Source organism: Camelus bactrianus, chromosome 27, assembly GCF_048773025.1.
Source record: "Camelus bactrianus isolate YW-2024 breed Bactrian camel chromosome 27, ASM4877302v1, whole genome shotgun sequence".
Lineage (NCBI taxonomy): Eukaryota > Metazoa > Chordata > Mammalia > Artiodactyla > Camelidae > Camelus > Camelus bactrianus.
This window is the reverse complement of record NC_133565.1, coordinates 16720828-16745319: the sequence shown is the minus strand read 5'-3', so window position 1 is coordinate 16745319 and position 24492 is coordinate 16720828. Positions and strand designations below refer to the sequence as shown.

At 45.3% G+C, this 24492-nt stretch overlaps 1 protein-coding gene across 2 annotated transcripts in view; it reads right to left on the bottom strand.

Moving 5' to 3' along the window:
- Positions 1 to 24492, bottom strand: part of TTC23 (tetratricopeptide repeat domain 23) — an 82078-nt gene that overhangs the window by 20305 nt on the left and 37281 nt on the right. For both annotated transcript variants that reach the window (XM_010962912.3, XM_010962911.3), the window contains exons 6-7: positions 23863 to 24040; positions 11693 to 11798 (exon numbers count right to left, since the gene is read on the bottom strand). In XM_010962912.3, the coding sequence (XP_010961214.2) occupies positions 11693 to 11798; positions 23863 to 24040 (284 nt within the window). The remainder of the gene's footprint in view (positions 1 to 11692; positions 11799 to 23862; positions 24041 to 24492) is intronic.

The window sequence follows — 24492 nt, the reverse complement described above, 5'->3', positions numbered from 1 at the left end:
ATTGCAAACACTTAAACATACTGTTATAACATAACAAAATTATTTTTAAATGTTTGCCCATCTTGGAAGCAAGAAAAGGAAAATCTCCGGTATGGAAAATGAGGAAGGAACTAAAAGCCAGAGCAGGAAGTGGAGCAGCAAGCTGAAGCCGAATGGCCCACGAGGGGATAAGAAAAAAGGGGTATTCCACAAGGCATGGGGTTTTATAAGCCTGAGCAGGACAGGAGATGAGGCCTGAGGCCCGTGTGTGGTAGGAAGCTGGAATGGGGCTCCCTACAAAAATCTGGGGTGATGGGCTGATTTCCAGGATGACCCCAAAGGACCTCATCCTTGTATAATGCTCTTCTCTCTGCTGGTGGGTGTAACTCGTAAATACGCTGAGATACTCCTCCCATGATAAGGCTACGTAATACGGCACCGTAGACTGTGAGAAAGTGAGATTATCATTTGATCCTAACCTAATGACATGAGCCCTTTAAAAGCAGAGTTTTCTTCAGTTGGTGGCAGAAAAAGAAAGGTGAGAGATTCAAAGCACAAGAGCGATTTGAAAAGGAGGCTCTCCATTGCTGGGATGTGAGGACCCTGGTATAAGGACCTAAGAGCGGCCCATAGGAGCTGAGAGAGGTCCCTGGCCAGTAGCCAGCAAAAAAATTGGGGACTTTAGTCCTATAACCTCAAAGAACTGAAATCTGCTAATAACAGGAATGAGCTTAGAAAAGGATCGCATGCTCCAGATGAGAATGTCAAGTTGGCTGACAACCTGATTGTAGCCTAAGCAGAGAAGCCAGCCTTACTATGCTGGACTTCTGACCAACAGCACTGTGAATGTAAACTGGGTGTTTAAACAACCATCATTTGTTAAGCTGCAAAAGAAAACCCACATATCCAGGAATTTCTCAAACTGAGGTAAGAGCAACTGCCCTGGTCCAAGGAGAGGCCTCAAGGTTGTCCCTCCACAGGCCGTGGCTAGAAAAAGAGCATCTGAAAGAAACTGGGACACCATACATGGGGCATATGCATGAGTGAGGTCTGAATTTGCACCACCTACTTAGCTTGGAAATTTTGGACCAATTAATTAACGTGGAAACTAGTCTGACACTGGAGAAATTATAGGGTTCCAGCATAGGGGTCACAAACTTATTCTGTGAAAGACTAGATGGTAAGTATTTTTGGCTTTGGGGGCCAAATGGTCTCTGTTGAAGCACGAAAGTAGCCAGAGATGATGTGTGAATGAAGGAGCCTGACTGTGTGCTGAGAAAACTATTTCCAGAAATGGGTCGAGGAACTGGGTTTGGCGCGAGGGTCGTAAGTTTGTTGACCCTGCTGTAGCAGAGGAAGATGTGATGTCTTCCTCCCCCAGAGATGTGGGACTCCTACAGTAGCGCCTGCTGGAGACCACCTCATGGTGACACACCTCAAGCACATAAAGTCTGCTGGGGAAGATTAGGACCCATGTATGGTCTCCCTGCATTTCCACTTGGACATCTCACATGTCCTATGTAGCCCAAATACATATAAGCAAAAAGATACAGTGTTATCTTTTGCTTCTTTGGACATCCTCTGCATTTGGTTACTTCCCCTGCATCCCTTCTAATCTTGTGTCTGGGTTTTCTCCCCATTTTCTTGATTGGGCAGAACAGAGTCTTATCTATTTCAGTATTTTTCCAAAGAGTGGGCCCTAGAGTTAATTTTTCTAATACTGTGATGCGAATGCCTGGTGTTTCCAAAGAGGCCTCCATGAACCCAGTGCTCCAGAATTCAGGGAAAAGCAAGAACGGGGCCAGCCTGTGCGGCAAGGGAGGTGGGGTGTCCCTGGAGGCAGAAGAGTGAGTGGTCAGGAGGGCAGGCTCCAGAGGTCAGCGGCTGCCTGGGCTCGGCTTCCAGCTGTGTGCCTCCCATCATTGGGCTCGGTTTCCTCATCTGAAAGGGGGACCATCATACCAGCTCCTCCACTACAGGGTCGTAGTAAGGAGTAAACGGGTTAACGCACACAAATATCGATGACGTGCCTGACACCTTGTCAGTGCTCAGTACACATGAAACGTTTTAGTTTTAGTTTTGATCAGTGTGGTCCTGGGCCTCCGTCATCCATTCTAGACCCTGGAGCAGGCTCACCGGAAGCAGGGATGGACACAGAGAGGACAGAAACACTATGGAAACAGACAGAGTGGTCAAAAGGTACAGAAGTCTGGGATTACGTGCAGGTAAACAGCTCCACATGCCTCAAAAGCTCTGAGAACACTCCTGAAATTCACAATGAGAAGGATGGGTCTCTAGAATTGACTCAAGTGCATCCCATGTGATCTGTTTTAGGAAGGAGAGCAGGAAACACTGGAGAAACATGTCTGTCAGACCTAGCCAACCTAAAGAAAACTCAGGTCTGAAAATAAGTAAGTTTCATTTATTTGCAACATTTACTTTGCTTAGGATCTAGGCAGTTGTCAGAAGGAAGCAAGAATTCAACTGGAAGGTCTTGGCACTGGCTGGCCCCAGAGCTTGTAGCTAGACAGAAGTCTATTGAACTGGAGTCCCTGTTCCTCTCTTTCAATGGGGGTCTGTCTACTGCCAGACCAGCAGATGGATTTCTAGAGTATTACTCAAATTTTTCTCTTGGTAGGAGAAAATTCTACCACATGGAAAGTGTTACATCTCTTTAACCATAGCTAGGAGAAAACATTACAGATTAAATGTTCAAACTAAGCATTAACTTTGGCTACTTTGATAATCTGATAACAGCAAATGTGGGGATGATGTGGCATTTATTTTGTTGACTCTAAAAGCATTACAGAGATGCACGTTCCATCTCTAAAAATTAACGAGGATATTCAGGAATGGAGTACTGTTGATAGTTTAATCAGCTGTCAAATTGAGGATTAACCAAAGAATGTAACTGAGCCCTTCTTGAAGAGTAGAAATCTTTCCAAGTCTCAGCCCTGTTCCCTTGGAGATGAGCCCTGACTTTATAGACCGGTGGATGTAAGACATGGAAGCAACTTAAATGTCCATCGACAGATGATTGGATAAAGAAGATGTGGTATATATATACAATGGAATACTACTCGGCTGTAAAAAAAAAATAGTAAAATAATGCCATTTGCAGCAACATGGATGGACCCTGAAATCATCATTCTAAGTGTAGTAAGCCAGAAAGAGAAAGAAAAATACCATATGATATCACTTTAACGTGGAATCTAAAAAAAAAAAAGACATAAATGAACTTATTTACAAAACAGACTCACAGACATAAAAAACAAACCTATGGTTACCAGGGGAGAAAAGGGGTGGTAAGGGATAAATTGGGAATTCCAGATTTTCAGGTACTAACTACTATATATAAAATAGATAAACAACAAAATCCTACTGTACAGCACAGGGAACTATATTCAGTCTGTTGTAGTAACCTATAATGAAAAAGAATATGAAAAGGAATAGATGTAAGTACATGTATGACTGAAACATTATGCTGCACATCAGAAATTGATACAACATTATAAACTGAATATACTTCAACTAAAAAAAATTTTTTTTAAATTAAAATTAAAGACAGCAGATGTAACAGCTGCCTAGGAAGGGTGTTGGGGACAAGAAGGCAGGGCCTGAGTTTCTGACCCTGGGCTTTGGCAGAAGAAGTGGTGCCATGCTCAGAAAAAGGAGGAGGTCAAAAGGGATGGGGAGCATTTCCCTTCCTTCCTGGATAAGGAGCTGGTCTCCCAGACACAGGTGGACACAGAGGTGCTTCGTATCTTTCAAGCCCCTTTCTTGTAAAGTTCTGCCATCTCTTAGTATTCTTTTCCCTGGCAGTTCCATGCTGACCAACTGCCCCCCACCCCAGTCATCCCATTTAGGCTGGTCCCCTAGACCTGAGTGCCCCATGCTCCTTTCCTTAGTATGGCTGATCTCACAGGGTGCTGGGAGAAAGCAAGCTACTTGGCCTAATTCATACTAGTGTGTAAATGACTCACAACCTCTATCTCAGGGAGGCCTATTCACATTTTCCCAAGAGGATGCTTGTTAGCACAAATGGAAGTGAGGGAGGAAGGAAGAGAGTGGAGGAGGAAGGAATTTGTTACTCAAACTAAGGCTGCATGGCTACTGACCTGGAAGAAAGTTAGGCTTTGTGGTGAGACATCAGAGACGAGCCTTGCCTGGGAATTTGCCCTCTGGGGTCAGCATCTCCTAAAGATGCTGCTTCCCTTCTCCCATTTCAGCATCCTCAGCTTCTCAAAAGGGCCTGGTTTCTCACATTTCTGTTCCTGGGAGGTCTGTAGTCAGTGTGAGGCAAGGCCAGGTAGGGGAGGGCTCTCTGACAGCCGTCGTCATGGGCAAGTTGACCAGAAGTCAGGTATCATGTCAGGACCCTTGTGGGTGAGGACCTAGAGCTTGGAAACAGCAGGCAGTCTAGGGCGTCCACTATGGACACCTTCTCTATGAATTTGAAACCACTTTGATTTTAACTGGGGATATAGGAATACTCCTTTATTCCAAGACCCTGACTTATTTCCCCCCGTCTCTTCAACCCCCTAAATTAGCGTTCTGAACTGTGAACCACATGCTGAGCCTTTGAGGGGAGAGCGAATTTGTTCTAACACCACAGCTGAGAAGCGACCCACTAGTAAGCAGATTCTCTGGGACAAGTGACAACAGGATTTCCAGAAGGACAGGAGGTCACAACCCCTGAGGTGTGATGCCACTTCTTGGCACAGACCTTGTGCCTGAAGCTGTGTGTGAGCTCACCCAGAGCCACCAGTTTCAGGGGTCTTACCAGTGGCGATTACTAACTTAAAAAATCTCTTCTAGAATCCTCAGCAACCTGATGCTGGTGGCCTTGGCAAAAGATGAGGTCATTTACTAAAGCACAAGAGCATGATTGAGCTTGTACGTCTGAGCCCCAGTGGCACAGGTGTCCCAAGGCCATGAATCTCCACTCCCGCAGAATATTGGGGCTGTCTGCAAGCCAGGGTGACCGGGGAGCGTAGCCCCGGGGGCAGGGCAGCTTAACGTCTCTGCGAGGCCCCTTCAAACTCTTTTCCATCTGTATGTTCATATACAGGCAAAAGAAAACAGCACCCCACTCAAAGAGCAAGAGGAATCTGGGGTTATGATTTGCTACCCTGGAGGTCAGGAAGCTTTTCATTAAAATAAATTCCAGTAACCCTGGGCTCATTTTCTTGAGGCTGTGCTCAAGCCAGAGTTGCAACAGTGAGGACAGCTTCCATTATGAGGGAGGCCTGCATGTACAATGTGACAATTATCCTTTGTAACAGTCTTGGGAAACTGTACTCTGTACTAAGTGCAAACACATTAAGGACCCCAGGGAATTTGAAAATGGGAAGTCTCAAATCCCAGCCTCACATTAACCCAGAGGCATGCTATCACCCAGCAGACAAATAGATTGAACCTATTTAGGCCCTGCTGGGAGCTCCCTGAGGCTCTGCATGGGCAGCTGCCCTGAGGCCACCTGCCAGCCTTGGGGAGAGGGGCTGGTTGGGATGGGGAACAGGGTAGTTTAAGGACAGATGAAGCCCAGGACAGGCTGTCTCCTCGCCTCAGTGGTGTGGACCACCTTCAAGAGGAATGCTTTCACAGGGTCCGGGCAAGGCTTCCAGGAGCAGCAGACCTGCTGTTCACTAGCTGTGTGGTCCCCCAGAAGTCCACGGCCATGTCTCGTGGGTAGCTTTGGATCAGTAGGGTGAGGTGAACAAGATGGTGGCAGGCCCGGTGAGGCTCACGGGGAAAGCACACAAGAAGTGCCTGCTCAGTGCCTGGCGCTCACAGGCCCGGGCAGGTCTGTCTCCATGGGGAACAACTTGCTCATAGGTCCTCCCTACTGGGAAGCTGGCCAGGGCCCACCCCACCCCCCATCACTCAGAGTCCCCCAGTAGTGGTCAGGCGTCCAGCGGCCTCGGGCCTGCTGCCACAGTTGGTTGTCTTGGTGAAGTGTATATGATTTCCATAAGCTGCCCTAAAAATATGTTTTGAAGCCAAGTCAGGGTATAAATAACATAGGCTTTTCTGAGAAGTTCTGAATATAAGTTATTAGTCAGCACAAAAGTGAAAAACCAGAGCCTCATAAACGTGGTTACCACAGAGCGCATGCCCGTCACCCCTCCAGGAGAGGAATGAAGATACAGACTGTTCTCAGACACAAAGATGAAAGGCCTTTGTGAACACAGCTCCACAAGGTTTCAGCTCTGCCCCAGGTTGTCCCTCTGTGAAGAGGGACCCACAGCACAGACTCGTGGAGGGAAAGTCCGCCCCTTCTACTCCTCTGCGGGGCCCGAGAGCTGCCAAGCCTGCAGCTCCGAGCTGCCCCCTCCTTCAGGGCTTCCGGGCTCCCTGGAACTCTGGGGGCAGGGCACCCACAGTGCCACCCACTCTCCGGTTCTGGAATGTGGCAAGTGGGCAGCGCCTGGCTTCTGTCTAAGGCCTTGCTTTGCCTCTAATGGGCAGAGTGACCCTGGACACACCTTGGAACCCAGTCCTCTAGGTGGGATATGCCCTAAGGTGCCTTCCAGAGGTTTCTGAGGCAGGGTCCCACTAACTAACAATGGTGGGAAACAGGGTAAGAGGCTGCCCTTTTCTCCTCTGGCCTCACCCTCCGCTCACTCTCCGCAGCTTCCCCTTTCCTATCTGGCCTGTGGGCACAGAGCAGGCATGGATGCCAACCTCTCCGGGGGGAGCTCAGAGGCACCAGGCCCAGGCTGGCTGAGGAAGGGTCTCTCAGGGCTTAGCAGGGTGGGAAGGCTGAGGAGGAAGGAAGATGGAGAGGGAGGAGTGACAGGGAAGGGAGAGAGGCAGTGGATGTGGCCAGCAGTGCTCACCCTCATTTCCACTGCAGGCCTGCACCACACACAGGCCCCACCTGGAGGTCTCAGGTTGGAGGTGGGGCGAGGGAGGCAGCAGGGGCTGCCAAGGAGGGCCCTGGGGAAGGTGACAGCCACCCCGGCGGCCACGTTACCTGTCAGGGGCCCACAGGAGTCGGGTGCGGGTGTGCGCCAGAGGCTGTCTGATTTCCGGTCTCCCTGGGACACACAGGGCCCAAGGAGCAACAGTAACCCCATGAGTGGGGACTGGGCTGGGTGGGGTGGGGCAGGGCTCAGCACGGGGGCAAGCTGAGAAGCAGGCCACAGGAGGGAGAGTCGAGGAGAGGGATGATGTGTAGGGTGAAGAGGAGGCTGCATCCAGATACAGTGCCTACGTTCAGAAACTCACGAATCTCATATCTACTGCGTAAAACATGGGGAAGAGGCCGGGACAAGTGGGGGCCTTAGAGACAAACATTTGTGCAGAGGGGATTATATCTTAGGAGTACGTCCCTCGCCTGTGAGTCTGTCTGTAGAGCCAGGGATCCCACCCCCTGCCCTCAAGGTGAAGGCCTGTTTTCTCCTGCTGTCTCCAGAGCTGCAGGGCTCCCTGGCCTAATGGAGCCCAGGCCACACGGGGCCACTTCCAAACAAGGCCGCCCATGCTCAGTGGGCTCTGCCTCTCAAAGGTTTACACTGAAATGTACTTGGCTTCAGCCCATTGCATTTTCATATCCTTTAGGAGAAGAGTTATAAACACAAGGCCAGTGTCCTGACACTTAGCGGGGTTGGGAGAGCTGTTAATACCAAGTTTGTCTATGGCTGCTCTGGGAAGCTGGCCAGGCTCAGGTTAGTGACATTCCGCAAGCCTGAATCGGGAGTCCTTATGCAATCACAATCCTTCGTGACTTCTAGGGCAGTTTTGTCTGCATAAGGAATGCAGGAAGGCACAGAGCGAAGGGATTAGCTTGAGTGTGGAGCCTGAAACATACTGGCTTCTTGGCCAGTAGCGTTGTGTTTGTCAGAGGGCAATGCCTTCAATGGGCATCCAGCAGGCAGGCTATGGAGAATCCCCTAATGAGAAATTTTTCTCATTAACGATTCTTTAAAACGAACAAACAAACAAACAAAACAACTAACTGTACTTGGCACAGACAGGTTTAAGCACAGGAGAGCAGAGATTCCCATGCATGTGGATTTTCTTGGCGCGCAGTGGAACATACAGATTTGCTCCCAGGGGATCTGGCTGGGGCTCCTGAACCAGAAGTGATCAAAGTCCAGGCTATAGAGTCCTGCCTGGGTGAGAGCTGTGGGAATGCCAGTCCCTCCTTAGTTATCAGACAAAGACAAATTCCAGATTACCCCCCTTTCCTTTCCCCTTGATGGAGGTAGCAGAGGTCTGGAGAACCCTCAGCCCTGGGCGAGATTCTTTTGTTCCCGCATGGGCCATGCTTGAGGGGTTAGCAGAGACGTGAAAACCAGGATCCCTCAAAGATGGTGGGGACGCGCCTGCCAGCTGCCACTGCAGCTCTGGCTACAGGACTGGCTCATTTGTGCTTTGGGGGGAAGCTGATTCCACCCCCTTGGACCACACCACTCTTAGGCACTTGCGGGTAAGAGCAGAACAAACTCAGCCTCAAAACACCAGCCGGCCAGCTTGTCATCCACAGCCTTTCCCATGTTTGCCACCAAGGGAACAAAGGTTCCCATGGCAGCATTTTCAAGCCAGATAACACAGTAGAACAGTCTGCGGTTTCTCTTTGCTCTTCATTCGTTTCTTCGACGGTTTGATTGTGCTCCAGGGCTTCGTGCTGCGGCTGGACAGGCACTGATCCTACAGCATCTCTGCCCGGCCTCCTCCCTTTGGGTCCACTCGCCTTCAAGCCTTCAGTAAACTCTTCTTATCGGCGTCATCGGCATCAGGGCGATAAACATTTCAAGTGTCTTCTGACTAGGAGAAGTTGAGTCTGGGAAGGGAGCATCCTAGACGGACCAGGGCTTTGTCCTGGGTAGAGCACTGAGTAGAGAGGACACAGACTGGTAGTACTTGTGGTACGGAGAGCTGGCGGTGCTAGCGCACACGACAGATGGGAGGTCGGGTCCTGCCTCCAAGGCGTGTTAGGAGTAAACGGGCACGTTTGTGAAGGTGCTGGCACCTGCACACACACGACAGGCGTGCCTGCCCTGCTGCTGCTGTCACTGTTGTTCATGGTACTGTGACTGTGATGCCCGCTGGCTCCCAGTTCCTGAGTCCACAGTTCTGATGTTTCAAGCAACCGAGCCTGCAGGCCTCAGGCAGAAGGGACCCCCTTCCTAGCCTATTAGCAAAGCCAGTTGCAGCTGCCCAACTCCCTGCTCGGGGGAAGCTTTCTTCTTATCCTTCCCTCTTCACACTCCTCCTGTATTTCAGATGCTTCTGGCAAGCCAGCTTTTTGGGTGTAGGTCACCGAACAGCCTGGGCCGCCATGAGACATGGGGCAGAGGGTGGGCTGAGAGCCTGGGCGCACTCCTGGGCTGGCCCCTCCCCACTGGCATGTGAAAGCGGCTTCCTTGGGCTGCCTTGGCTCTTATTCATGTCCCTTTCTCTCCCAAAAGCCACAGACTCTTTGGCAGACGTAAGCAGGGAGACGTAAGCAAGGAAGGGAAAAGGGCTTGTGCAGCACCAGGCCTTACAGGATAGCATGGAGGCCACGAGCCTAGATTCAAATGTACCACTCCCTGGCTCTGGGCTCTTGGTGAAATTTCCTATCCCTCTGGGCCTCAGTGTCTCTATCTGGAAACTGAGAATACTTGAACCAGCCTCACAGATCTGCTGTGAGGATTAAGTGAGTTAACAAACGTAACGCAGTTAGAACCATGCCAGTTTACACTGTGTGAGAATTAGCTATTACTGTGTGAGGTCATTAAATTCTCACAGACCACATTATCTGTAACAAGTAGGTCTCAGTGACATCCTCAATTTTCAGGGGAGGCTATACCAACACCATATTTAGACTGGAAAACTTAGAAAAAAAATTTACATAAATATGTAACTGGATTGTTTCTGAGTTGATAATTACATGAATCAGAGTGGCCTAACTTGGCAGCGACAGGAAAAACCTCATGTAGGACACGATTTCTGTTGGTCCCCATCTAATCCATTAGGTGTGAACACTGAACATTAGCTGAGGTGGTGACAAGCCGGAACCCCTCTAGGCAAAGACGGTCTTTGGCCTTGGCCTCCTCTAGCTGTTTGGTCTTCTCTGGGGAACAGACCCCCTCCCTGACATCCCACCAGTTTAAATGCTCAGAACCCTCCAGTTCTCAACCCAAGAGCCCCTGAGAAAAACAGGAAGGAGCTGACAACCACTCGTTCTTCTCCTGCTCCCCAGCTCAGAAGTTAGGGGTCTGGCCCCCAACTTGTTTTGCCTCACTCAGAGCCTGAAACATATCTGACTGAGTTACCAGCAATTATACATTGATTTCACATAAAAATCTACATTTCCGCCTTCTCTTGAAAAGGCAGTTCTGCCAGTGTAAGCCTGCTTTGACGTGGCAGTCATGGGCTGGAGTGGAGGAACACTGGTCACTTCCGCCGGGGGATGGTCTCCTCCAGTTTGCCCGTGCGCACCGCCCCATGTTGTACCTCTCGTATCACAGCCAACACATGCATCCACGCCTCCTGCTGTGGCAGTTTCCCAATGACCACCCGCTTTACTCACATTGCTTACTTGGTTCCTATAGACATTCAGATTTGTGACTCCTGCCAGTTAGGGGTTTCCGTCATATTTGCATTTTAAGTATCCTATTAATAGCTGCGGCATAAAAGTTCTTTTCCCCTACCAAGGGAATTTTAGCCACCGATAAGTTGGTTAAAATGTTGGCTCTCTGAAGGTTTTGAAGTGGACTATTGTGTATGGAGTGTTCTAGGGAGTGAGGGTAAGAAAGGTCGCCTGTCTTCTCTCTCCTCCAGTTCTGGAAAGGTGCTCAAAGCTACAGTAAAGCAGAATGAAGGATCCGCAAGATGGGATGGACAGATGGATAAACACTGGTATCTCGTTCCCCAGCTCCTCCCTAGACTGGAGCCCCTGCCTGGCCCAGGGACCTCTGCAGACCAGGCTGCTCACTGGCATATCCCCTTCCTCTTCTCCGCCACTGGCCTCCTCATCTTAGCCCAACTCCTGCTCCCTGAACACTGACCCCACACCTTCCAGACATTGATTTTCAGCTTGATGGCACCTTGGTCCTTATTTTACTATAATGCATAACTATTTTTACCTGACAGCTTGCAGTATACCTCTAGGTCTTCTTTCTGAGTTATGCTCTGTTTCTAATATTCTGACCAACAACAGCAACAAAAAAGTCATGAGGATGTATGTTCTCCATCAACAGAGGCAGCTCTGTATGCTCTGAGCCCCAGATGGAGGATTACAGAACTCCCAAGCTCACTGCTCTACCTATTACGTGGGGCTAAGAAAAACTATCTGACTCATAAATGGCAACTTCCTTTTGGAATCCTGACGCCGTGTAAGTTCATCCTGATTGAAAGCTCAGTGCTGTGAGAGTCTGGAGGCTGGAGTTCCAGCAGGTCAGATCTGTTGCCACAGTAGCTCCACAACATTCTTTAAAAATAGATCGCCTTTGAAAGCAGAACAGATTTCCCTGTAAGCCCAGCACGAGTTCTCTGGCACTCTTATAGCTATGTTTGGACGAAGTTTTGCTGTATTTGAAAGGAGAAGATTAGAGGAAGGCTGAACAGGGATAGAAACCAAAGGACTCTGGTGAAACTAACAGAGAAGGCTCCGTCCACCTGTTCCCCATTCCAGAGGCAGTCAGCCCACAGACCCGGATGCGTATGGGACAGGCAGGGAGCAGGCAGGGCCTGTCCCCCATGGAAGGCTCGCTCTCACCATGGTGCTCTGGCTTCCCGGAAGCCACGGCAGCGCGGGCGACAAAGTGTGCAGAGACGGCTGCCTCCTCTTGAGAGGGGTTTCTGCTCAGGATGATGAGATGCGCCTGTCACCATGGAAAGAAGAAACACGTTTGTTTACATGCTTGGCAGCGGCCATGGAGAACTAACTGTTCTTGCAGCAATAAGCAGAAAGCCAAGGAAATTTCTAGCAAGCTGGACAATATGATTTATGCAGAAGCAAATCAACTCTTGGGAGGGCTGGATTTTAAAAGCATTGTGTAGTGGAGAGAGAGCACCAAGCACCGGACGTTGAGTCCAGATGGCCTGATGCTGTGGCCAGGGCCTATCGCTAAGTGAATCATTTAAAAGCCTCCACTCCCATGAGTGCAGTGTCAGTGGAAGAGGCGAGGAGGGTTTCCAGAAGGCAGGAGATGGGTTAAAAGTGCCAGTGCTGTGCCGGGCAAGTGGACAAGCACAACCCCCTCCCCACCAGTCAGCCCAGAGAAGGGGACCCACCCCCCAGTGTCACAGCCTCACCCACAGAAACCCAGACCCCTCCCCCATGCCTGGTCCACCAAGCCCATCTGCCTACATCCTCAGCGAACTGACCCCTGAGAGCTGCCTGAGCACGATAACAGCTCAGTTTCTTGAAAATATAGCCTTGAAAATTTTAAAAATTCCTTAAGGGAAAAAAACAAACACCCACCATGACCCTATGAAAATAAAATAATAATAATCCTTTCAAATAAAATACAAAATACATACCTTCAAATAAAAAGATATTAAACAAACAAACAAGTAAATAAATAAATAAAAAGATAAAGTTACGACTCAGCCGCCTGTCACCATTTGGAATTTAAAACTGCTTTAGTATTATGTTTACAGTCGCCCAATTAACAGGTACTGTCACAGCACCTACTACTGGAGGGGCATGGGCTGGAAGGTGTGGGCAGCACAGAAAGCAACAGGAAGTCACACAATGCAATGATGTGAGGTGGTAGGTAGCTTGCAATTAATTGCCAGAAGAGTGACAAAAATACTAAAATATGGGGAGTTTCAAGGAGAGAAGCACTAGGTTGGGATATAGGCCAAAAAACCAAACCAAAACAAAACACTCCTAAGATTTAAGCTGCATTTTAATTCTTCTTCATTTGTGACACCAGTCTTAATATTTTTGGACAAGTTTCATTACCCTCATTTTACAGATGGGAAAACTGAGGTTGCTTGAATAGGTGATTTGCCTGAGATCTCTCACAGCTAATAGGGGTGGAGATAGGCCTCTGAGCTCGATGCTCTGTCTTCAAATTTGCTGCTTCTACCCTGTCCTGAATGCTGACCCTCCTCACGCCCTGGCCTGTGGCGGCGGCAGACATCACTAATTGATGCCCGCACACTGCCCAGAGCACCCTGATGCATTCAGCCTCCAGGAGCTATGACTAATCCACGGGAACTGGCCTAGATAAATCCATACCACTAGAACCCTCTAGTCCAGCCCAAGCAGAGAGACGGCAAGGACAGAGGCTTGCTCCTCTTGATGACCAGCTAAATGTGTTTCTGAGATGATAATCAGGGTAGACTCTAGACCATCGCCTCATTTGTCATATGTTAAAATCCACTGAATTACTAGCTCTAGACTTTTCATGATAGGGGCTATTCCAAATCAAGACTGCTGGTAATAATTTTGATTGCTGTTGTCAGAACAATCGGGATTTCATATTTGTAAATGCTAACAATTTCCTTTGTTTTAAAACTATTTTTCTTATTACAGGATATACATAAATGGGGTAAGTGATTTTGGCAACCCCCAAGTGAGTCATTATCCTCAATTTGGCCTGAAGTTCTGGCTTGAAATGCTTTTCAACAAGGAGCCACCGGGACAGAGTGGATCAGTGCTTGGGGAAAGAGAAAAGAGAGAAGGGAAAAGGCCTGCCCCACCCCAAGTGCAAATGAATCATGTTTGCTTTGTGCCCCCTTCCCCCCCCCCCCCGCCCCCAGCTCCCCGGGGTTAATTGTCTCCACAATGCACTATTGAGGTGAGCACCCTCTGATGCCAGAAGAGATTTAACTCATATTGTTACAAAGATTTTTTTACATGCAGTATTAATTTAGATTGATTAAAACTCAAATTCAAATTGAAAAAGATTTCATATTTGGTTCCCCTCAATAAAGGCAATGTAATTCAAGGCAATGTAAAAAGCTACATGTCTACCAAAATTACTTTCAAATGAATAATTACGTGTTCTGAGAGTTCTTTAAGTTGCCTCTTGTCTTGGAGACAGGAAGCAAAGTTTTCCATGAGCAGAAATGCTCACAATATCAGGAAAGTGGATCCTGAAATCTTAAGGGAATCTGAATTTATCACAAAATCTTCATAACCTCAACATTTTTCTGTGTAAGATGCTACCAGAAGCAAACATTTATTATTCATTATTCACTTCAGAAACTCAGTCTCTGATCTAATTTGTTATTTGATGTTCATGAAGCTTCTAAAAGCCATACGCTGGAGGAGGGGTAGTGGTGAGGGTGGTGGAGAAGGGAACCTAGGATGTTTAAAATGTGCAAGATTAGCATCTCATTTATTCAGAAAAATTCAATTCAGTATAATTTAATTCAGTCCTATTCAATTTATCTTAATTTTTAAATGCTTTCTGCATGCCAGATATTATTAAAACACTAGGAATGCACAGCAAAATTAGGCAGGGCTTTTGTTTTTAAAGGAGCTCACAGACGAACTACAAAAATGTGGGGTAGTCTGACTCTATCTAAGCTCACAGACACTGCCTGTCACTGGGTTTTAGCACCCCTGCTCACCACGTTCCTCTCCACTCCACCTCCTGTCCATTTTCAGTGATTTCAGTATCCCTAGGATTGGTCTACACCTCGTGGGCAAGAAAGAGATGGCACAGTTTAACAGAATAATAGAGGAAAAGAAGTCAATAAAAATGATCCTTTGCATGGAGGAAACCCAAGGAGGAGCGTGCAGGACCCCCAAACAGGGTGCTTTACCATCAGAGGCAGAGTGAGAGTGGCAGTACTCGCTGGAATTGGAAAGATGAATTATAGGGGAGGAAGCTGTGGCTTTCAGTAGAGGGATGCAGACGCCCTGCGGTGACCCTGCAGGGAAGTGCAGAGGGGATAAATAAGCTGTCCTCTCTCTCTTTCCAAGGACAAGGCTGTGTGCCTGCCAGCCAGAGGGCAAGGCGGCCCACTGACATTGTACTTAAGCCAATCAGAGAGGGATGCAGAGTGGAGTTGAAAGAACAAACAAAAATATCTAGCAAATGGCCCAGCCCCTTGGGCTCTCGGGTTTGGACAGGCTCATGTTCCTCCCCACCTTCAGCTACCCAGTCCCCATCACGTTCTGGGCTTTATCATGGCTTGTCTGTGCCACCTCTGGATCCTGCAGCTCTCAGACCCTGTTTGGCTGGTCGGGTGTCCTGGCTCTTTAATGTCCATGCAGCTTCCAGTCCTCTGTCCACTCTCCACATCTCACCCTCCATCCACCCCTCCTGATGTCCCTTCCCTTCTTGTCCAGCTTAGATGGCACTGTCCATCAGTGTCTATATCAAAAATGACCTGAACCCCTCTGAAGCATTATTTGAGATGATGAAAAATGGGGAACCATCTAAACACCCAGTAGCAGGGGAATGGATATATTGTGGTTTATTCAAACAAGGATTGAACACTATCTATGTACATTATCATAGTTACATTTCAAACACATATCGCTGAGTGGAAAAGCAACTTACAAAAGGATGCGAACATCATGATTTTAGAGCTTCTATTTTTAAGTCAACAGAAGCCCTTTTATTCCAAACAGAATCTTCTCTGGTTCTCTCCTATACAAAGCATGTAAGAGTGGAGCTGCTCTCACTGAAGCAGGTGGAGAGGGCCTGGAAGCCCACCCAGCTGCCCCTCAAAAGACCCTCCTCGGAACATGAGTGTTCAGAGTGACATGGTGTGATAACCACAGCACCACACTGTGCAGGAGGCCTCCTTAGGGACTGAGTACAAAGGAAGTTGGCAAAGCCAGCGATGAGATTGCCCAATCTTTCCAAACGAAACCACCGTTCATAATTCTGGAACAACACTTTGTTTGCTAAGATAATATAAATATCCCTGTTGCATACATCTGAGAGCATTTAAGGGCTCGTTAGAGTTAAGAGAGTTACAGGAGTCGAGCTGGCCTCTTTGGTTTCAGGCAGCAACCCCAAGTAATGGGCCCTGCTGGGGATTCATGGCTTGACTGCACTCACTCCTCCTTATTTATTCATCTCCCCAGGGCTTGCATTTCTCCTCCCACCCTTTGATGTGTTTCCTATTTCATGGTTACATGTTTATCAACTGTCATCTTGAAGCTGAGGAGGAACGTTCAGTATTCCTAAATCTCTTCAGCTGCTAGCATGCTGCACTGGATTTAAAACAAAAACAGAAACACCTTTAATATCCCACATTGAGCAAGGGCATTAATTGCAAAAACTCATTCATAAGACCAATCACCTCAAGCCCTGGCAAGGCACAGAGCAGCTGCTGCAGTCTGGTCCTCGTGTGTGTTTCTGAGGGAAACCACGGATTCCTCAGCGCCAATCCAGCTGTCAGTAGACAAGGTCAGAGCCAGGGCTGGCAGACTCTTATCTAACTGAGCCTGTCCCCTTGGATTTGTAAAATGTGTAATAGTTCCTGAAGAGAAAACTTGATGACTAGTAAAAAGGATGTTTCTATTTATGCAGGCAGACCTCATCCTATGATCATTCAACTTAAAACCAGGGGGTGAGTTTTGAGTGTGGAACCCAGCTCCTGGAGGGGAAGGGAGAGAGAGTTTTTTTCCCCGTTTGGTAATGATTTAGGGGGATCACTGACTCAGACGGCAACTGCTCCCATAGCAAAGTGAAGAGTACGCAAGTGCATCAAGGTACATTTGTGGACTTAAACTGGATCTATTTACCCTGGAGATGAGAACACTCACAGAGAAGGCAATAGCGATTGCTGGGATCTCTTTGTGAAGCCGAGGGCTAGGACGGGGAGGGACCGAGGGAATGAGGGTGCTAACAGTGATATGTATCAGCTTGCTTACTCTCAAAATGACCAGTGAGGGCGATGTTAACTGCCTAATTTACATATGGGGAGATGAGCCTTGAGATTAGGGGACTGTCTGAAGGTCACATGGTAGAACAGGGATTCCAACTAAAGCCTGTGATTCTAAATCGCATGCTTTTCTCGTCTAACACCTAGTTATCAAGAGGGTAGAAGTGACAGAGAGGTGATTTTCAAGTCAATGGAATGGAGAACTATTTAAGAGTCAGAGAAGCAGTTGCTAAGTGGTAAACTCAGCCCAGACTGCATAGATTGGCCAGGGGAAGAGTGAGCTGCCAGTATAAGGAATCCCGAGAACTAACTGTCGAGGGACACCACAGAGGGGGTCAGGCAGCGGACGGTGGATGGAGCCAACACTGAAGTGCCTTCTACCCAGGGTCTCTGTTTCGCTTTGATTCAACGTTGTGCCTTAATTCCACAGCAGCTCAAGTCCACTTGTCACTGGGAGGTGCGAGTTTGCTGGGCTTGCTGGGTTCCTTTTATAACTGACCAGCTGTGAAGCTGCATGGCTTTCTCTCCCAGCTCTGCCAGAGCTGGCCATTCCACCCTGCAGTTTTGAGCAAACATCCCTGTGCCAAACAGGGTCTCATGTTGCAGCCCAAGGCTGCCACTTCCTTTCCACTTCCATCTCTGCCCGGTAGGGAAGTCTCCCATGGCCACGCACACCACAGGGGACTGGGGCGGCCGGAGGGCTGTGGCTAAGAAAAAGATGGAGCTGGGAATCCCTGGGGAGAGTAGATGGTAGGGAAGTAACTGAGGGCGGAGGGCATGCAAAAAATGAGTTCTGAGGGCCCCAGACTAAGCCAGTTTCTTTAAATAGTCAGAGAAAGTCTCAGTGGCAGCTTTCCAGTTGTCAATTTTAGCTCCTCCAAAGGGCTGGGGGGAGAAGGCCCTGCTCTCTGTAAGAGTTAGTACCAAAATAGACGTGTCAGGGTATATTTTTGTCTTTTGGCTGTGTGTGTTTTCTTAAAGCTTAATTAGATTTTTAGATTATAAGAGCAGTACTTGCATACAATTTTTCAAAAATCCTAAGTGGTAGGAAAGATTAAACAATTAAAAATGTTAACGCCCCCTCCTTTGTGTCTATAAGCCCTCTTTCCCCAATTTCCAGGCTGAATTCTTATGATTACCACAATCAACAGTTTCCTGTGTATCGTCTCAGAAACACTGATATGCTATACATACACACTTAGGCACATGTTCTTAAACACACAGCACGTACACACACACACACACACACACACACACACACACACACAGATACACACACGAGATCATAGCCTGGCCCTGCCCCGGTCTCAGCTCAGCTTCTCCTGCGCCTAATGTAGTTTCACATTCAACTGTGTGATTCTTCCCTGAGGACTACCTCACTTGTTAGGATGCAGCTTGAGGACCTTTGGCATCTGAACCCTCCATCATCACATTTAATTAGTCACTGACTGAAAGAACTTGCTGGCTTTTTATTACACTTTGGACACCCTTCATGTCAGAACTTATAAATCCATCTCATTCTCTTTAGCGGCTCTACAACACTCTATCACATGGATAGATCACAGCTTTATGATCATAGATCTATACCATAGTCCCCTACTAACAGATTTCTAAGGATATTTCTAAATTTTTTCTATTGCCAACAACATTGTTTCTTTGCACACTGGTGCACATCAATCTGTTAGGTAAGTGTCTAGAAGTGAAATTTCTGGGTCAAAGGGTCGTATGTTATAAAAAGAGGGAAGGCCAGTTGCTTTCCCCAAACGTGGTGCCAATTCCCACTCCAACTGGCAGTGCACGAGGGTGCCTGCCTCCCTGCACCCTTGCCAACGGGGACTGTCACCGAACTTTTTTGGCATCTTCTTGGTTAAACTGCATCTTAAAAATAATAGGTGAGGCTGGGGATTATTTTTGGATGGTTATTGGCCATTGGTATTCCCTCTTTTGTAACTGCTTTGTTCCTGTCTTTTGTCTACATGTCTGTTCAGTTGTCTTTTTCATCTAGATTTTATAAGAACTCTTTCTATACTGTCCCTTCCTTATTTCTTGACTTTATGATATGTTGTCACAGAGAGGTTTTTCATCTTTATGCTGTTAAGTTTATCAATCTTTCCTTCTCTTTTTTCCCCTTGTCCCTCTGTTTCTCAAGCTACACTCACCTATCTATGTATATACAGAGGAAAAAACACTCAGCAAGTATCAACACTGGGTACTTTTTTGGGGAGTGGGTGGGATAACTTGTAGCCCATTCCTCTGTATTTTTCTGTATGGCCGGATTTTTTTAAAAAATAAAAAGCATTATCGTTTTTATAAAAAACAGTTCTTATTTAAAAAGAAGCAGTATGGTACCTGGATTTATGTCATTCTTAGAAAAGATTTATAATGTATAAAATTATAATTAAATTCTGCACATCTTTTCTGATTTTAAACAAAATAGGCTAGTGTTGTCAGAGGTTTTTAAAATGAAAAATAGCCCTCGTCTGACTGTTTATAATAAATGAATTGCACTTCATAGCAAATACGAAGCAAGTAACAAGAGCCTGTAAGAAGCCCTGCCATTTGCTGAGAAGTCTGCACCTGCCAGGAGCCACGTGTGAGTTCCTACCAGACATCACCCAGGCCAGACTGAGGCCAATAACGGGCCCAGAGCAGGACCCCGGACCCAGATTTTCTGATCTCAAAGTCTTTGGTAGAGTAACCGATAAATTTTTTCATTCTACTTTGAAAACCCAACTTCTCTAAACATGGGGACTATGAGCGGCAGAGCTGCCTTGCAAACTGAAGAGACAGATGCAGTTCAAGGGTCAGGCGATGTGAAAAAGCAATTCAAGCCAGGGCCGTGTTAATTTTTTTTTGGAACTGAAAGGTCTGTAATTAATTAATTAATTATGACTGAAGTACAGTCAGTTACAATGTGTCAATTCTGGCATATAGAACAATGTCCCAGTCTTGCTGGGCCGTGTTAATTTATACATCTGGAAAACACACACCCACCAAACACTCTCTTGCTCACATAAATGAAATCCTGTGATTTTTCTTCTGGAAAGGAAAATAGGGTTCTACTGCCAAAATCTGCCACGAGGAATTTCAGAAACAACCACGTTTTCGTGGTTTTCCCCCAGAACCCCGCTGCAGAGGAGCCACGGGGCCGTCCCTGGGACTGCTGCCTTCCCTGGGTGGTGGCTCCGTGAGGCTTGCTCTATTTTTCTCCATTTTAATGGGTTTGTTCCTAAAGCACGTTGGAACTTCTCTACATTCTACAGAAAATAAAGGGTCTTTCTCCCTGGGTGTTTCTCTCACTCCAAAGGAATGAAGAGTGAAAACACAAAAGGGGAAATAACAAAATCCCTTTTCTTTGTGTGTAATTAATAAATGGCTTTTAGACATGGTCTCCCTTGGAGAGCTGTGGCCACAAGGTACCTTTCTGTATTTTAGGTAAAGTTGCTAAAGAAAAGGGGAGCCTTGATAAATGTTTAACTGTTTTATTTATTCAACTACTGTTAATAAATAAAAGTAGCTTATACTGGCAACATGCCAAATAGTTCAACAAAGCATTTTCCATTTTGAATCTTTGAGAAGTTCTGTGAAGTGGATAAGGGCTTTTGTAGTTGTGTTTCTTTTCCTTTCTTTCTCTCTTTCTTTCTCCCTTTCTTTCTCCCTTTCTTCCTTCCTTTCTTCCTTCCTTCCTTCCTTCCTTCCTTCCTTCCTTCCTTCCTTCCTTCCTTTCTTTCTTTCTTTCTTTCTTTCTTTCTTTCTTTCTTTCTTTCTTTCTTTCTTTCTTTCTTTCTTTCCTTCCTTCCTTCCTTCCTTCCTTCCTTCCTTCCTTCCTTCCTTCCTTCTTTTTTTTTTTTGAGAAGTTAAATGACCTGTATAATCAAACAACTGGTAATCAGACCAGTCTGGACTCTAACTCAGGTCTTCTGATTTCAAATCCAATGCTATTTTGATGTTACAAAGCTTTCTCTTTAATAATCTTAGTTGAATATTTATTTAAACACTGTCTAATCTTTATTAACGTCAAGTACATAACAATAAAAGTCACTTATCAAACTTCGGGAGTATTACAAAAATGAGTGAATTCCTCCATAACCTGGATATAGAGAAATCCTCCCTAGACATAAAATGTAAGTATAATAAAAGACTGAACACTTGAAACCAAATTCATTAATCAGCTGAAGGTCAAAAGAGCAAATGCCTGAGGTTTCTGGAGAAGGAGTTCTGTTTCAAGACTGGAAAATAGAGATCTTACCTGTTTTTAGCTGGCCTGCTTACCCAATGGATTTTGGATTTGTCAGGCCCCACAATTGTGTGAGCCAGTTGATCTCTTTCTACGTATGTATATATCCTATTGTTTCTGCTTCTCTGGAGAACACTGACTGACACATTCACAGAGGAATCTTTTAATGATAAAGTAGAACAGCAGCTAATGGATGCCAACTCTAGGTGACTTCAGGTAAAGACGGTAGAGTGTGCAATGGTGAAAAGCTGAAAGCATCTCCTCCAAGATCAGGAAGGAGACAAAAATGCCACTTTTATTCAACATAGTTTCAGAAGTCCTAGCCACAGCAATCAGAGAAGAAAAAGAAATAAAAGGAATCCAAACTGGAAACGAAGAACTAAAAGTGTCACTATTTGCAGATGATATGATACTATACATAGAAAATCCTAAGGACGCCACCAGAAAACTACTAGAGCTCATCGATGAATTGGTAAAGTTGTAAGATACAATATTAATATACAGAAATCTTACATTTCTATTCACTAACAAAGAAATATCATAAAGAGAAATTAAGGAAACAATCCCATTTACCATCGCATCAGAGAGAATAAAGTTCCTAGGAACAAATCTACCTAGGGAGGCAAAAGACCTGTACTCCAAAAACTACAAGACACTGATGAAAGAAATTGAAGATGACATAAATAGACGGAAAGATATATTATGTTCCTGAACTGGACAAATTAGTATCATTAAAATGGCCATACTATCCGAGGCAATATACAGATTCTATGCAATTCTTATCAAGTTACCAATGGCATTTTTCACAGAACAGGAACAAAAAAACCTTTTAATCTGTGTGGAAACGCAAAAGACCCTGAATAGCCAAAACAATCTGGAGAAAGAATAACGAAGCTGGAGCAATCATGCTCCCTGACTTCAGATTATACCACAAAGCTACAGTAATCAAAACAGTATGGTACTGGCACAAAAAGAGACACACAGATCATTGGGACAGGATTGAAAGCCCAGAAATAAACCCATGCACTTAAGGTCAATTAATCTACAACAAAGACAGTAAAGCTATATAATGGAGAAAAGATAGTTGCTGCAATAAGTGGTGCTAGAAAAACTAGACAGTTACATGTAAAAGAATGAAATTAGAACATTCTCTAACCATATACAAAAATAAACTTAAAATGGATTAAAGACCTAAATATAAGACCAGATATTATAAAATTCCTAGAGGAAAACATAGGCAGAACACTCTTTGACATGAATCACAGCAATATTTTTTGGCTCCATCTCCTAGAGTAAAGGAAATAAAAGCAAAAATAAGCAAATGGGACCTGATTAGACTTTTAAAGCTTTTGCACAGAAAAGGAAACCATAAACAAAATGAAAAGACAACCTACAGGATGGGAGAAAATATTTGCAAATGAAAAGACCAACAAGGGATTAATTTCCAAAATATATAAACAGTTCATATAGCTCAATTTAAACAAACAAACAAACAATTTAAAAATGGGAAGAAGACCTAAAATTTCATTTCTCCAAAGAAGACACAGATAGCCAACTGGCACGTTGAAAGATGCTCAGCATTGCTAGTTATTAGAGAAATGCAAATCAAAACTACAATGAGGTATCACCTCACACCAGTCAGAATGGCCATCATTAAAAAGTCTACAAATAACAAATGCTGGAGAGGGTATGGAGAAAAGGGAACCCTTCTACACTGTTTGTGGGAGTGTAAATTGGTGCAGCCACTATGGAGAACAGTAGGGAGGTTCTTTAAAAAAACTAAAAATAGAGTTACCCTATGATCCAACAATCCCACTTCTGGTATATATCCATACAACTATAAGTTGAAAAGATACATGAACCCCAATGTTCATAGCAGCCAATTTACAATAGCCAAGACATGGAAGCAACCTAAATGTCCATCAAAAGATGAATGGATAAATAAGATATGGTATATATACCCAATGGAATATTACTCAACTATAAAGAAGAATGAAATAATGGCATTTGCAGCAACATGGATGTGCTTAGAGGTCATCATATGAAGTGAAGTAAGTCAGACAGAGAAAGACATATATCATATGATATCATTTATATGTGGGATCTCAAAAAATGATACAAATGAACTTATTTGCAAACAGAAATAGACTCACAGACATAGAAAACAAACCTATAGTTAGCAGAGGGAAAGAGGGGGGAGGGATAAATTAGAGGAGTTTGGGATTAACATATACACACTATTATATATAAAATAGATAAACAACAAGGACCTAACTGTATAGAACAGGGAACTATTTTCAATATCTTGTAATAACCTATAATGGAAAAGAATCTGAAAAAGAATATTTATATATATGTATATGTATAATTGAAACACTTTGCTGTACACTTAAAACTAACAGAATGTTGTAAGTCAACTATACTCCAGTTTTAAAAAAACAATAAAACAAAACCAAAAACTAGTTTTAAAAAAAAGATTGTCGAGTGTGATAGAAAAGAACCCTAATCAATTTGATAACATAAACTCTAAACAGATAAACATTAAAGAATAAAGAAATATTGTCTGGGAAACAAGACTTAAATTATGAACCTCCTATGAGAAAAGCTACCCTCAGGGAATCTTAGCTGTCTGTGGAACATGCACCAGTAACAGGGACCAGTATCCCGCACTCACCCACCTTGGCCAGCTATATGGAGATATCTGCTGACCTTCTACTCCAGGCCAAGGGTCCCACTTACCTAAAGCAAATAACAAAGCCAGGTATTCTCAGAGCTGCTATTCCACTTGTATCTGTGAAAAGCAGTGGCTCACAACAGCTTTGGTGGCCAGTACGTTGCCAGCTTACCTGTACAAAGTGGTTGATGGCTGCTTCGTGAAATCCCAGGGCTTGTTCTACGCCTGCCAGTTCCCTCAATACTGGTACACACTCAAGACTTTTTTTGCCTTTACTGATCTCAGTATATTCTAAAGCTTCTTGGTAGTGGGGCAGAGCTTCTTTGGATTTCTTCTGACCTTGATATACCCTAAAAAAACCAAGGGGATTATTTTAAAAATAATTAAAATAGAAAATACTCAAAATATAGATGGTCTGGTAGTTAGGCCAGTTGTGCAGTTTCGTTTCCTAGTCAGCTAAGCCTTTCTTTCCTCCAAGGAGCAGCAGGGCACAGTGGTCAAGAGGATAGATTTTGGGATAATCAAGAAGGTTCAAATCCTGGCTCCACCACTTACTAGATGTATGATCTTCAAGTCGCTTGACAGCTTTTCCACTTGTAAGTTAAAAGTAATAACAGTGCCTAGTTCACTGGGTTATTATAAAGATTTAAATTCGTTAATATTCATAAAAAGCACCTAGAACCGTCTCTGATTCATAGTAAGTGCTGCATAGGTGTTGGTTCAAAAAATATAAAATACTGAAACAACAGTAATAAGAAAAGAGGCCAAGATGCTGATAACTGATCTGTTGAGAAATTATAGA